This window comes from Plectropomus leopardus, chromosome 9, assembly GCF_026936395.1.
Source record: "Plectropomus leopardus strain MGB_pleo_1.0 chromosome 9, ASM2693639v1, whole genome shotgun sequence".
Lineage (NCBI taxonomy): Eukaryota > Metazoa > Chordata > Actinopteri > Perciformes > Serranidae > Plectropomus > Plectropomus leopardus.
The window spans coordinates 16,851,439-16,866,463 of NC_142184.1; the positions used below are offsets into that span (position 1 = coordinate 16,851,439).

At 39.5% G+C, this 15,025-nt stretch overlaps 1 protein-coding gene across 1 annotated transcript; it reads right to left on the minus strand.

Annotated features, from left to right (window-relative positions):
• Positions 1–478: 478 nt before the first annotated feature.
• samhd1a (SAM domain and HD domain 1a) lies at positions 479–13,334 on the minus strand. The gene is made up of 16 exons (XM_042491565.2): positions 13,006–13,334; positions 12,179–12,245; positions 11,909–11,981; positions 10,057–10,217; positions 9,502–9,617; positions 9,200–9,270; positions 6,604–6,762; positions 5,257–5,357; positions 5,027–5,135; positions 4,392–4,483; positions 4,183–4,298; positions 3,497–3,636; positions 2,658–2,753; positions 2,416–2,520; positions 2,128–2,265; positions 479–1,538 (listed from the first exon to the last, which is right to left on the minus strand). Exons 1-16 carry the CDS (start codon positions 13,184–13,186, stop codon positions 1,392–1,394), a joined length of 1,872 nt encoding a protein of 623 aa, XP_042347499.2. The 5' UTR covers positions 13,187–13,334; the 3' UTR covers positions 479–1,391.
• Between the last annotated feature and the right edge of the window lie 1,691 nt (positions 13,335–15,025).

Here is a 15,025-nt window from a genome sequence, read left to right on the forward strand (position 1 = left end):
GCCCCCGCCCACGAACCGAACCCCGCTCCAACCCGGGATCAAACAAGGGACCTTCTTGCTATGAGGAAACAGTGCGAACCACGACACCACCGTGCTACCCCATGTCCATTATTTCTGAAGTCAATAGTTGAAACTTATATATCTCAATGATAGAAGCACTTGTAGAGAATGAATGCAACAAAAAACACTTTTAATGCTGACACCAGCCTCTGAGCATTGTTTTAACATAGGCTTAGAAAAAAGGGGAACCTTTCCTATAACATTTTAATATTTTTTTCAGGATTACATCAACTAATTCACTTAAAAATAATCAACAAAAAAGATTCATATATATATCCCCTAAATTTTTGGTATTTGATGATTTTGGAGCTATATGATTTTGATCAGTGTAAAACATTTTGTTAAACATCCATGTTATCTAAACTGAGAGCACAATGCAATCTAGTGTTAAACAAGTTTACTGACACGAGGACACAACTAAGAGAAGGAGTTTTATTTTCAAACTGTTTTCAGCCCCTTTCAACGTACAGGATCTTCTCAAACCCCTTTAGTAAGTTTCCCTTTGCTGCATTTTCTTTTCTTAAAAATATTCTTTAGTACACAATCGGCAGAATAAAACAACCAGCTCTGAGGCAGGCAAGTTGGAGGAGATCACATTTTGGCAAGAGGGAAACATTTTAAACGGTACCCACAATTCCATTTAAAATGCTGCACAGATCTATAGTTAAAAACAAAAAATGGGCGAGGTGCGCTACAAACTGTAAGGTCAATAAATAAAGTACAACACAACAAACTCAAGCAGAAAACACCTCTTAAAAACAAATACATCCAAAGCAAGGTCAAGCAAAAAGAAACCCTCATTTTAAACATCAGAAACTGTTCACAAAAATGTTTGACTGCATGTTTGATGTATGCCTTTAAAAGCCTAAAGGAAAAAAAAACAAAACATCAAATCTTATCTGAAAACCTTAAAAGAAACACATCAGCTGTAAAAACACACTGCCCTGAAATATACTGTGCATATTCTGAGTAAAATATTCTGACATTGATTTATTGTGCATAATACAAACACATGATAGTGGTGCTGGTTGAAAGCACGTGGTAAAAAACAAATGAACTTAAAGCTTCAAATGGAAAGCGGAGCCTAAAATAATCAAACTAAAACAAAATATATGTGTAATACTGAAGAGGGATCTGTGTAAAAACCCTGAGTACGGGCCCTGAATGTGCCACATTGAGTTATTATTTTTTAATTTTTCAGAGTTAATTTTTAATTTTTGCTTTGCTTGCCAACACACTCACCTCGTAGAAAAATATATTTATTTTCACTCAACACTGTCTCATCTACCAAAAGTGTAACAGGGGGGTAATAGTTCTCTTCCTCTTACTTATCAGAAGTTAAGCTGAACTTTGGCTTTTTCCTGTCCATTTACTAGGTTTCCTCTCCTGGAGCTGCCACCTTCCCCTCCCTCTCCCTCATTGTTGTGCGTCCAGCTGTCTTTCAGAGGTGTCAGCTCAGGTGCTATAATGTCTCCATCCTGTGTGAATAAAAAACAACAGATTTCGGGGTAAACAAGAGCAGTGTTCAGTGTAAGCAACATAAAAGAAGTCATCATGACAGGGCACTAAATTGCAGTTACTAATCCCAACTCAGCAAATCGCAATTATCACTGATGGCGAAATGGCTCGAATTTGTCATCAAACTGATAAACGCTGGAAAGCGTTAGCTGTAAGTGTGTGTGACTCTGTCACTGGCGTAGCAATAGTCTCAGGAGAGAGAGAGAGAGAGAGAGAGAGAGAGAGAGAGAGAGAGAGAGAGAGAGAGAGAGGGGCTGAGCAAAACAATACTCTGCATGCAGCTCTACAGTGAAATGACATTTGACCAACGCTAAAAAGTCAAGTTATGGTAAAGTTGCACTGATTTCGAGAAAATTGCAAGGTCGTGCAGAATTCGCAGGAACTGGCTGAATTTGCATTTATTGTTGCGATGGCAACAATGCAAAATCCTCGAGACTGACGAAGACAATGTTGGTTGTTGAAACGGGATAGGTGATGTCATGTTAAACAACCAACATTATGAATGCATTTAATTATACAATTCTTATCATTCTAGCAGAAGAATATTACCCTGGGCTTTGAGAAGTCCTTGTCCATGCACCACTGGACAAAGTGTTTCTTGGCTGCCTCCAGACTCCTGTCATCTGTCTTCTTGCAGTAGACCCTGATGAGCTGCTCGGCAAACGTCTCTGGGAGAAGTTTAGACACCTGACAAGCATGAGAGCAGCATAGAGACACATTTGGGACATAAGCAGTGACAAACAGCTTCTATGCATTAAAGAGAAAACGGTGTTAACACAAACAGCATGCGAAGACTGATAAAGATTCAAAGTCTGTGGTTTCTTCTTCAGTTCTGACCTGGTTCTTGCGAATCTGGATGGCTTTGGTTGGGTCATCTTTGCAATAGAAACGCACACTGTTGATGGGGTTCTTTACCCCCATCCCATAGTCCATAAAAATGACCTTAAAGAGAAGGGGGAGTTTTCAGTTCATCAAGTGAAGGAAGCTACAAAGGTTAAGGCATTGGCTTACAACATAAATAAAATGTATAATGAAAATAAAATCTTGAAGTGATGAGTGAAATCAGATCAAAAACTCACATTAACGACAAAGTCCTCTGGCTGCAGACTGACATCCTGACGGCCGCTCTGAGGGATAGATTGAGCCAGTTCCGCTTCCCAGCTTTGAATATTCTCCTTATAGAGGAGAAAGAGCAAAAACAAAAGACAAAAGATGTTAATTATTTCATTTTAACAATGAGATTTGACCCTTGGATTGTTGTAATAGTGGCATCATATCAGTGATTGCAATTTAGAAAGATAAATAAAGTATATTTAACCACAAAATGAACAATTTCTGGGTGCAAATCTAATCTTTGCAATCCATTTTCAAAAATCCAATCAAAATCTCCAGTATTTCTGTAGACACAACAAGATTCATTTCATTTATCAGAAAGCTCATTAACCCCATCCAATCCTAAACAATGGAACCGAAATGATTTGTCAACTTAACAGTTGACAGAAAATTGATTGTGAAAAATTTTCAGTTTAAAAAATAAATTATTGAGATTTGCTGGTTTTAGCTTCCCAAAACTGAGGATATGAAGCTTCCTTCCATTTTACATCAAAATGATTAGAATACAATCAAGCTTTGATCAGAAAAAACAAGCAATTGGAAGAAATCACCTCGTGTTTGAGGAGTGTACATTTTCCATCATATTTTGATGCAGTTTTAGTGATAATATGATATCAGCTACTTAGACCCATAAAATACACTCAGAGACTGCTGTAAATACACTCACGTCAGCCATTCTCACAACAGCTGAACAATCCAAATGGGACTAATATAGTAACAATTACAATAATTATTTGCAGAGGATAGATGTCATGACAAGCAGATGTGTATCCCAACACAGCCATACAACGACAAAAACACACACCCGGGTGACATCCAGGGGCTCTTCTGTCTGGGTTTGGCCCAGACACTTGTAGAGGCGTCGACAAATGATGTTGCGTAGAATCTGCCTCGACTCAGCCAGCTCCGGGGAAGAGGAGTAGAGTATTTGTTCAAACACATAATCTACAGAACAAATAGAAAATTAGTAGGAGACAGGTCAGATGAAGCAAAGCAAAGTGATAGAAGTCCGGAAATCATTCATTAAATTGCTTTTTAAATTTTTTAAAAAGCCCTGTGCCCAACTCAGAATTATGTCAGTAAATTCAGTCAGTGTGACTAATCCTACACTTTTCAAGGTTTAATGTTGGTTTTGCAACAGACAAGAAACATTTATCTCCTATCAACCTTATCAACCTCTCTAGATCATGAGTCACTATTACACATGGCCAAGGCACAACATTTAGCTTAAAATCCGCAAAACCAGCCTGAAAATTAAGAAAATCTGAAAGGTTGGCGATAGAGTCAATGGAGCACAGCTGTGAAATGGTCAGACCGTTGTCGGAGCTGGCCGATGCTACGCTACGATTGACCAGTCTGAACTGAGGCAGGGGACTAAGCAAAGGATACGTTCCTACATGGTATCCCTTTAATTGAGGAGCACAGCAAAACACAATGTGTTAACATATATCAGTGAGTTATTGAAATTTGAACTCAGTGGTATTGACAGACCTGTCAGCTTGGTGTAGGCCTCCATGTCATCTATGGCCGTGGACAGAGTGAACAGCTTCCCTCTTGAGCCTTCAATCTTGATGTGCCCGTCTGCTTTTAAAAAGGCCTCTGTGATCCTGAATGATCATACCCAACATATGATAACTTAAAAAAAACCCTGAATCATAAAGCAAAGACAACAAACTACTTCAGAGCGATTAACTACTCACATAGTCTCTATGATATTGCCCACTTTGTGCTGGTAGGCTCTCCTGTGGAGACAGTTCCTTGTGTGGAACATGTCATACAGATTGCCGACCTCCTGTTAAAAGAATGACATATATTTGAGATGAGACGAGACGAGACTGAACTAATTTTATCTTGAAGAAAATTGCTGTGCAGTAGTTGCAGTACAAAGTAGAGGAGTGCAAATGCAAATATTGCAATTACTGGATAAAAATAGCAGCAGGGACACAGTAGGGCGGCTCTGCTGGAAACATAACAGCAACATCTGCTGGTGAAAACGTGAACAACAAGAGGAGATGTGCACTGAGATCAGTGGGCTTCATTCACCAACTATTCTTATGGAGAAATTTCTTCATTTTTAAGCTGTTTGAGAGGATTCTGACATTCACCAATATTGAATTATTTGGGATTTGTTCTTAGGTAAGAACAGAATATATTAGCAGTCAAGAGCACTCTTACTCCAGTTTTGTGCTGACATAATTGGTTATCTGTACTGCAGGCTCCGTCAAAAGGCAATTGCCACCTGGCCGAACAACTTTTCTGGGGGAAACCCTGAATTATCTAAACAGACTGCTCCTTTAAAAACTACCCAAAGGGCAGATATGACAAAAGTGATCACCTTGTCCCTCGTGCAGATGTGCTTCTGCCCGTCTACCTCACACACCCTGGCAAACTTGAGAAAGCGGCGATAGTCAAAGTTGTTCTGGATGCCCAGGTGGTAGCAGTCCCTAAGAGGAGATAGAGTGAGGAAATGTGTGAACATGTAGGTAGTCAAACTAAACTTGTCAATATTCAATGTGTGATTTGGGAAATTATCATTGAACAAACTAAGAGATCAAGAAGCCCCACCTGGCAAAGTAGTCCCACTTGTCCACATCGATGCCATTTCTTTTGTTGGCCACAATTTCATAGAGGAAAGACTTGTTTTCTGGACGACCTTTATATTGCCACTACAGAGATGACAGACAATAAAAACATGAGAATGAGTTTTATTGCCTAATCGTGTTTAAGCCTACAATGAAATTGACTCTGGTTTCCAGAACCCGTAGCTGGTGTAGTTAGACTCGAGACTAGCCGCCATTATGGAGTTCTGCAGGGATGGCGTTTTTTTAAAAAATTTTTTTATAGGCCGTCGCAAAGTTATTCTCTTCCTAGGTCCCTTGTCAAAAAGCCCATGGGATTTTTCCAACAGATTTCGGATTATTGAAGGAAACAAGCTCTATGACAAGCAAAAATTATTAGACTTATACCTTTTGTTCAGAAAAAAAATCTTAACAAATTAACCCCACTTCGATCATTTTTTAACCTTAAATGCGATCGCCAGAAGTAAAAAGCTAATGTTAGGCTTTAAACAATGGTTACATATCATTGTCACTGTTACATAGATATACTGTAATATATGCAACATAAACATCTCTTATTTATATTCATATTTCTATGACTTTTGATAAAGTCAGTATTGTTATTATTGTTGCTGTGCATCAATGTCTCTCTTTCCCTCTAAGTATTATTTTCTCGTATTGATTACTGTTATTTAATTATGTTGATCTGTTCTGTGCACACAACATCTCTTGCACTTATGTCCATCCTAGAAAAGAGAACCCTCATCATTTGCTACTGTCTTTGTCCACTTAAAGGGTTTTTTGGGGAATTTTTCCTTATCAGCTGTAAAGGTCCAAGGATAGAGCGATATCGACGACTGTGAAGCCCTCTGAGGCATGATTTGTGATATTGGTCTTTATAAATAAAACTGACCTGATTTGCATGACTTATTGCCGCCACCATAATGAGGCTGTAAAGCCGCGTTTGGTGTGATGATGCTCTGTGGGCTTATTTATCTACTTGTTGGCATTTGGCTTGTTTAAGACAAGCAAAGCCTTCAAAGTTTACAAGTGGGGTATTTACTGATGAGTTTTATGCTGAAACATGAAAGTTTTTGAAGCTTTTGTTAACCATAGACCTTATTTCAGGCATCTAAACATACAGTATCATAAATAAAACCATTATTTATTCCCATATAATTTCTTGTATAAGCCAGGGAGACAATGTGAGGGGCTAAAGACCTGCATGCTTTATAGGTGGAGATAAACAAGCTGGAATCACTCCTGCAATAAATTACTCCATATACAAGCACATATTGGCTGTTGTAGCAATGATGCCATTGACTTATTTCACATGGGCAAAACTGACAGACACCTTCTTTCCTTTAGCTCCACTAGGATCCAATGGTCCGGCAATCTGCTCCTTAATAAAGACCAGGTCCTCCGACAGCACCAGGCCGTGCTGCTCCATCACCGGCTTCAGGCTGTTGTCATTCACCAGGTAGTCAAACATGTCCAGAGACGCTCTCTCATGCTGCAGAGTTAACAGACTCATGTTAGTATGTGCATGGTCACAGTTTTTTTTAAAACGGAAACACAGTGACTCATTACTCAACAGAAATAGCTAATCTCAACTCAAACACGACAGGACACAAATGTGTACACTTGTCTTATCTCACGTTTGCCTAACAGCAGGTCTGTGGCCATAACTTACATAATGACCACGTGCTTTGTCGTTCTTATCAGTGATACTTCTCATTCTGAGCACTTTAATCACTATATTATTGTTACTACAGTAATTTATACTGCCGATATAAAGCCTCTGTAAAACAGGATGCTGTTCATTGCTGTCACCACACACCATCTGGTAGAACAGGAGATAACTTTATTAATATCAATTAAATATCTACTTTAAAGTAAGAATGAAAGGAGGGCAATCTGTGCCCTTATAGTTAATGCCAAGGAAGAAGTTTAGTTGGTATTTTAAAGACTACATCAACTATTCGAGTGTGGGGCGATGAGAGGATTTGTGTCTGTCAACATACTAGCAGCGTAAAATACCTCCTGGAGAATTCTGATGCAAAGAAAATATTTAGGTTGCAGAGGACTACATTATATTAGATGAGAAGATCAGGTTTTTTAAAGTAACCTTGCCAGTTCGAGTTGTTCCCTCACCACTAGCAGACTGTCTCATGGATGTCTCTGTAGGTAATTTTGGTTGACTTATAGCAGGGATATTCAACTTGCTTTACTTGGGGGTCACTTTTGCAAAATGACAGGGCCAGGGGCCAGTCGCAGCAGGCCCATACATGTTTCTGGGATTTTAAAACATTTCAATTTCAAATACGATTCAAGCAGGTTTGGGGGACTTTTCTTATTTTGTTCAATGAATAAACATTACGTATGTTGAAAAGCATTGTATTTCATGTCTCCATCTGCTGGTGGGCCTTCACACTAACAGTATGCATAATATGATGTTAATTTCACTTCAGAAGAGACTTGATGATCACTGAAATTATGTGGGAATAAAAGTGGATGGATCAATACCTTCCAGATGGTAGTTGTTAACGAATTTCTGGCACCTTATGTATACGAAAAGTACAAAAACAATTCCCAGTGTGAATCTCTTTAAGTTTGATTGTGAATTAGAAGGTAGCTGAGTGACCTAAACAAGGAAGTGTCACTGAGCACTGACCCTCACTTGTGGGTGTCAGCTCATTAATAACTAGTTTTTCTGCTCTTGGTGCATGTGTTCATAAACAACTTGTTTTTCAGCTTAGAGGTGCACACTGAATGAGAGTCTATCACTAAGCAGCGGCTCTCACATGGTTTTTGGTTCAGGGGTTGAGGCTGAATGAGAGTTTGGAGCAGCAGCTCTTTGAAGTCAACTTGGCTCTTATGCACTCAGATTGGGCATGAGCACTCCAGTACTCATTTCAACATTGGTATTCGTTCAATGTAGAGTTTCCCACACATTCATTTATTTGTTGCCGGCCACCACAATTAAAAAAAATGCCACCACAAATCAATTTTCCATTTTTGGAGCTGGATCATTAATTAGTATATTGAAATATAATCTGTTTAGTTTTTTATAGCACCACACTGTCACAGTGCAGAGAGTACTTGGGGAACATGGTGCAGCAAAAGTGAAACTTAACTGTTCATTCTGCTTGGTGTAAGCATTTGCATTTACTCATAAACAGCTACTGTTTTCAGTTGTGAACAGAATGACACATCAATTAGAAACCCAGCGAGTGACAAACTGCTGCTGATGGAAGAAGATCCCTTGGAGAGCTCAGTGCTGCGTTCATAGACCCACAAAAATCGAAGAGGCATTTAAAAGACATTGCATTCATACACACTATTCATCTTTTTAAAAATATATTGCTAAAGCAGTCACTAACTAATTTAAAGAGCACTGGAACAGTCAGTGTCAGATGTGTGACCAGACAAAGTGAACTGAGATGCCCTTTTAAACAGGTATTCTTTGCAGTAATTCAGTTCAGTTGAATGCATGACTGGGCCAGTAGGTTGTCTATCAAAGGGTGTTTTTTTTGCATCACATCGACTGCAAAATGACTTTCAGATGAATCATACAATCGGTTTTAGGCTTCAGCAACTTCACCTTCTTTTGTTATTCTTGGGGAATTAAGCAGTCAGAAGACTACAAGAGAGTTTCACAGCTTCTCTGCATTTTCATCTGAGAAAAGGTGGATTTAGATAATCTGCTGGTGCAACTACTAACTCAATGGAGAGAAACTACTGCTTGTATTAGCATTTATTAGCAAAGTATTTCATATATTGGCTCACTGTTTTAATCTACACTTACAGCATATGGCAAAAGAAAACACACACACACACACACACACACACTCTCACTCTCACTCTCACACTCACTCTCACACTCTCTCTCTCTCTGTCTCTCTCTCACTCTCTCTCTCTCTCTCTCTCTCTCTCTCTCTCTCTCTCACCTTCCAGGTAATTCCTGGACGTGCTTTAGGGATGAACTGCCCATCAAACATGTGGGAAAATGGTCCATGTCCTGAAAACACATAACCAAATTAGTTTGTTGTGCATAAACTTTGCACTAGGCTACTGTTGCATTTGCTCAACTTGTATCTGTAAATGATCATGGTTTCACTTCCATTCTGAGTCACGCTCTACTTACATCAGGATGTAATAAACTTGGTTTCACCTCCATTCTCACTTATGCTCACAACTGGTGAGGAAGAGGATAAAACCTGAAATGTGTGAGGACCTGAGCACCACTCACCCAGGTCATGGCAGAGCCCGGCGATCTGCACACAAAGGATGTCTCTGTGAGAGATGAGGAGTTCTGGCTGCCTCTCATTCAGAGCTTTTACAAGTTGCCCTGCCAAGTGACCCACCCTGTACCAACACACAACAAAAAGATACATATACATATTATAAATATATTTATTAGTTTAAAGACACTATGCGCATATTCTCCACAGAGTGGAGCAGGAGGCTGCGTCTGCGCCCAGAGAGCATCCACGATTGGCTCTGGCGGCTGTTTCGTGTTGTAACACTGCCCTGACAGACCTGGTGGAATTTAGCTGTCAGTTTCACTGAGCCAAGGAGAAGGGGCCAAGTTTGAATGTTGTAAGCAAACAGGTAGCGACAAATCCTACATAGTATGCCTTTAATGCTGGTCTATATTGTTATATAATATTATGATCTAAGTTTTATTGTATCCTAAAGATTTTACTTCGACTTTATACTGTATAAATTTAACAGCAAAGCAATGTTGGATCATTTTGTCTCATAAACCCTAATCAATAAACACTGCATCTAACTGTGGACATACCCAATGCAGTGTTCAAAGCGGTTGTGGGATGCTCCAGGAAAAACAAAGTAGGTCCCTCCAAGCTGCTTAAGGCTTCGTAGTCTCTGGAACTGAGGTGTGTCGATGATTTTGATGAGAAGAGGGTGAAGCTCCACATGCCCGTGGATAGGATCATTAAACACCTGTCAGAAGACGGGACAACAGTCAGCAGAGAGACTTGCGTACTTCACCATTCATAATCCCAACAAATTGCCAGTCTGTGTGTTTATCTTTGGGTGGCAGCACGGACGTAATTTTAGGGGGGGACGCAGAGGACATGTCCCCTACACTTTTTCAAAACGCCGTTTTTGTCCCCTGCAGTTTTTACCGTCCAAAAACAGTGTTACACTATATTAAACTGAGACGCGTCAGGCACTAGGACCAACCGGAAAACGGCCGCTAAAGCTGAAGCCTGTTTAGACCGCCCACACACTCATCGATTGGCTCTGCCGTCTCTGTGTGATTGGCCGTCCCCCCTGTCACTCAATCAGGTTGTAAACCGCCAGGATTTGTACACTGGTTTGCTAGTTGCCCGAGACAGGAGCTCCCGACCGGAGCTTCCCGGTAATCTGCTGCTGTCTGTAGGCTAAATTGTTGAACATCATGTTGGACGTTTGTTCTGCCTGGGTCACGTCAGCAAGACGGATTGTGATATTAGAGATTTCATTTACACTAATGTTTAATTTATATCCATGTGCTATCTATGTTGTGAATCGCGTGTGTGTGTGCGGCGTGTGTGGTGTGTGTGTGTGTGCGCGTGTGTGTGTGTGCGTGTGTGTGTAACTAAAAAGTAACAATAGAAAACTAGAAGAACTGCTAGAAAACACAGTAAAAGAGTCTGAGTTTTATTAAAAATACTTGTGCCCCCCCCCACCTCTAAAATCAAAATAGAAGATGAAAGAGAAGATGAAGCACTGAATAATACGGTTCCTGTGGTTCCTTTGATTTTTACCTTAAGCAAGATGTGACCAAGCAGCAACCTCAAGGGCTTATTTTTTTCTGACAGTATGATTTTTACAGCAGGTAAGAGATATTTTGAGTAGAAAAGTGCACAAATGTACAGGAAGTCACAGAGCGCCTGACATGTAGGATGCAAGTTGCATCGTCAGTGTCCTGGTAGCATGCAGGTCAAAGTTAGCTGCTGTTTTGACACAAAAAAATTAAGTTTAGGATTATTTATGGATATTCAAAATCAGGAGAGGAGCCATTATGAAAGCAGTAAGGAGTAAACAGAGTAAAACTTTTTGTTTATGATCTAAGGCCAGGCAAACCATCATCAACCAGCCTTGTGATATCAGACGAATCTGCCCTAAATCAAGAGCACTCACTCCAAAGCAAAATCTGGAGACCAAAACGCCCCCAGAGGTATTCTGCACAGAAAAAAAAGATTGCTCAATTTAAGGCAATCTCAGTTGACTAAGGGTCTCCAAATGATGATACGAGCCTCCTACTTTCAAGGGGCAGCCCTGGTAAAAATCAAACAAACCACAGCCACATTGTTCAGTGTGTCATCTCTGCTTAGGTAACAACTAAGCAAAAAAGTCTGATTTGTGCAGTTATTTTAAAGAGGATGAGCAGATGTAAAAAAGTAATTTAACTGGAAACACTTCAGTAAAGCATTTCACATTGCTAAGGCTGAAAACTCAGCAAAAAACAGTATTTAGGACAAACGAGACTGCATTCAGGAGCTGAGAGAGAGAAGAGAAATCTAGGTTTCATGCACTAACCCTTCTATCTTCACACTTCTGCCATTTATCCTACAAGTTCTTCTTTTTTATTATGTCTTCCTTATCACTTCAGCCTTGAAAGTGTAGCTTTGTGATATGGCTCTTACCTTATTTAGCTCTGCTTCTATCTGCCACAGTTTCCTGAGGCTGTGCAGGATCGCCAGACGATCACCAAGGTACCTATACAAATGGAGGATCAAAAGGAGCAAAAAAGACAGAAAAGTGAAACATTACAGCAACCTAGTTAGGATTGTGATTTGGTCTTGTCCTATTTTGACACTATTGTTATTGGCTTTGATTACATTTCTTCCTACCCAAAACACCCTTGGTAATCTTCACAAACCCCACAACTCTGTTTAACATGAGGACACACTTACTGCACGCCAATCTTCTCCAGATCAGCATCATTGAGATACCGCAGCCCGACACCTGTGATTTTTTGTGCTGGATAACAGAGAAAACTGATGTGAGCTTATAAATCACAATACATAAATAAAGACAGCAGGTTAGCAGCAAAGATGCGCAGCTCTCAACTGGCTTAGGGACTTTTCTTTATTTATCAAAGAAGGGGGATAGCTGGGGCATGATTGTTTTATGACCCTCCTTTTTTTATAAAATCATTTTATAAAGCCATTTAAAATAAAAATGGATAAATAAAAATAGCTCCCTGAGGTTTTTCAAAGCAAAAGTTTCTCCCATGCTGACACTGTTTTTTGCAAAATTTAATTAATTAATTTTATTGGCAATAAAATGCCAAATATCAGCTCCTTTAATTGTCCAGGCCAATAATCTATTAAGCCCTATAACAAACGCTCCATTTTGAGGCTGTGTATGTTGGAAAGAAGTAAACTTAATAATTTTCAAAATTCTTGTCGCTTGCTTTTTTAAATTACCAGCATTTACTTATATCTTACTTTCAATTCTTAAGTACATTCAAAATCACAGAATTACTTTTGATACATCAGTACAATGAATAAAAGACGCTTAAAGATTTTTACACAAATTGACCTATTTACTTTAAAAGATGAGTTTAACCTTTTAACAAAGTCTTTTGCTGGTCACAGAATTGTACTTTTACTCAAGTAGCCTATGGCTTTAAGGTACTTAATCCACCACTGCGTTTAGTAAATAACGAACAGTCCCTTACTGATTTCTGACTCACACTGAGAACTGTCCATTTTAGCCATCGCAGCATTAAACCAACCTCTGAATGTGTCTTCCCATTCAGCGAGACCCTCTGATCGCAGGTAGCGACACGTTTCCTCCACTCCCCATCGCATGTAGTGCGAGTCTGGCAGCCGGACCGCGGACACTCTCTTGTCCGGCGTGTGGAAGCTGTCACCGGGGGTCACAACCACCTCAAACGGCCGTTTTCGGTTCTCCATGCTGTCCTGGCAAAAAGGCGGCAATTCGGGTTAGACAGAGTGGTGGGACGCTAAGTTACAGCCGGCAACTTCACCCACGTCGACTGTAACAGCTGATCGGGTGCACAGAAGACACTCGAGCGGTGAAAAATACCCGGGTTTTGTTTCTGCACCGGGTGCGCCAAGCTAACCCGAAACACAGACATTTCCGGTGGCTGTAAGCCTATTCAAAATAAAAGTCTCTTGTCGTACAGTTCTCGCCTCTGAGCCATAGACTGTACGATCTTAGCAAATAAGCGAACTTGTGCTTAGATAATATTAGATAATACAGTGTAGCCAACTTCACCTTGTATGTTCACAGCAGATACCTCCACTCAACGCTTGCACATTGCCCCTATTACACTCACACCTGTCTCCACAGAGCCATAACAGGGAGGCACTTTAATAAGGTACAATCAGGCTTGGGGGTTAAAAAGAATATTACACATGCAAATATATGATATAAAACATGACTACCGTTTCAGTTTGGCTTTAAATTGAACTTTACCTTGGACTATTTATTCATTTAGCCCATTGACTATTTATTTCTACATTTTAGTCAGTTTTACTGTTTTATTAAATGATACAATATTTCATTATTTAACATTTATTCTATTATTATTTGTTCTGTTATCCTTAGTTTCCTTAGTTCTTGGTTTTAATGAGTACTCTATCTATCTATCTATCTATCTATCTATCTATCTATCTATCTATCTATCTAATCATTTGGCTGATATCAATATTTCTTCTAGTCTCCCCATCTCAATTTAGTGATAATCAAGTGTCTTATGCAACTGGAATTGACATCATATTATGTATATTCATGTTATGCATAAGTAAAACCTTGCTTCCGGAATTTTGTTTGCTACTTTTAGTGAACTTGACGCTTCCCGTTTTGCTGACACCCGGAGGGTGGAGCCAAATATAGCAGAGCGAATGAGTCCAGAGAGTTGACGCCTAAACCCCGGATTACCCTCAGTGACAGCGATGTGCGAAATCAAGTGCCGGTGTTTTTGAAAAGTCCTTTTTCCATCCGCATATTGCTTTTAAAGTATGGATAGGTCATTTTAAACGCATGTGGACAGGAAGCGACCGGAATGAATATCTGATGTCACACTTAAGATAAGTAACCCGACCTATAAGTTTTAGACTTAACATGTATTCGTTATTCATTCATTAAGGGCACATTAAATGAATGGGATGTGGTAGCCTGTTAAAGCATTGCAGTTTTCAATGTATAGAAGTAAAACTCTGATGGAACAAATAGCTACTTTGGCCTTTTTACTAAGAAACTGTTTGTGTTTTATTATGGTGCAAAACAGGAGAGGAATCTTTAAAAAAAAATCAAGCACAGAAGAGGGATTGTTGTTTTTATTTGTCTTGGGGGAGGCACACCTTTAAATTGTTATAATTTGTGTGTTTTTTATTTTTAAATACCCTATTTCAAAAACCATGTGAAACCTTATGGTGGATTTAAAAGGCAGACTTTCTTTAAAAATCGCAAGAATTACACCATTCATCATAGCCAGAAACTGTGAAAACAGACATTTCAGACAGTCCATGAACACATGTGCAATGAATGCTTCCATAAAAAATAAAATTGTGATATTTCATTATTTAAAGCTTTGCCAAAAATAATGGTGGGTCAAGCATTTTCCTCAGTCACAAGGGGCATTCAAGGCATAATTTTTCCATCTTTGGGGAAGGGTTAAGATAAAAACAAAAAGTTACACCCAAGTCAGCCCCCTCCCCTGATAAACAAACAACAGTCCCCTCAAGCACAAAGTACCACAGTGTATAAATACTAATCTCAGAATAATA

What these genes read in the sequence shown, in the direction of transcription:
- samhd1a (XM_042491565.2), bottom strand. Translation starts at nt 13,186, where the DNA reads ATGGAGAACCGAAAACGGCCGTTTGAGGTGGTTGTGACCCCCGGTGAC. An exon ending in TAGAAGCAGAGCTAAATAAG is followed by an intron (nt 10,218 to 11,908) that starts GTAAGAGCCATA and finishes GTCTTCTGACAG; the next exon opens with GTGTTTAATGATCCTATCCA. An exon ending in AAGTGGGACTACTTTGCCAG is followed by an intron (nt 5,136 to 5,256) that starts GTGGGGCTTCTT and finishes ATCTCCTCTTAG; the next exon opens with GGACTGCTACCACCTGGGCA.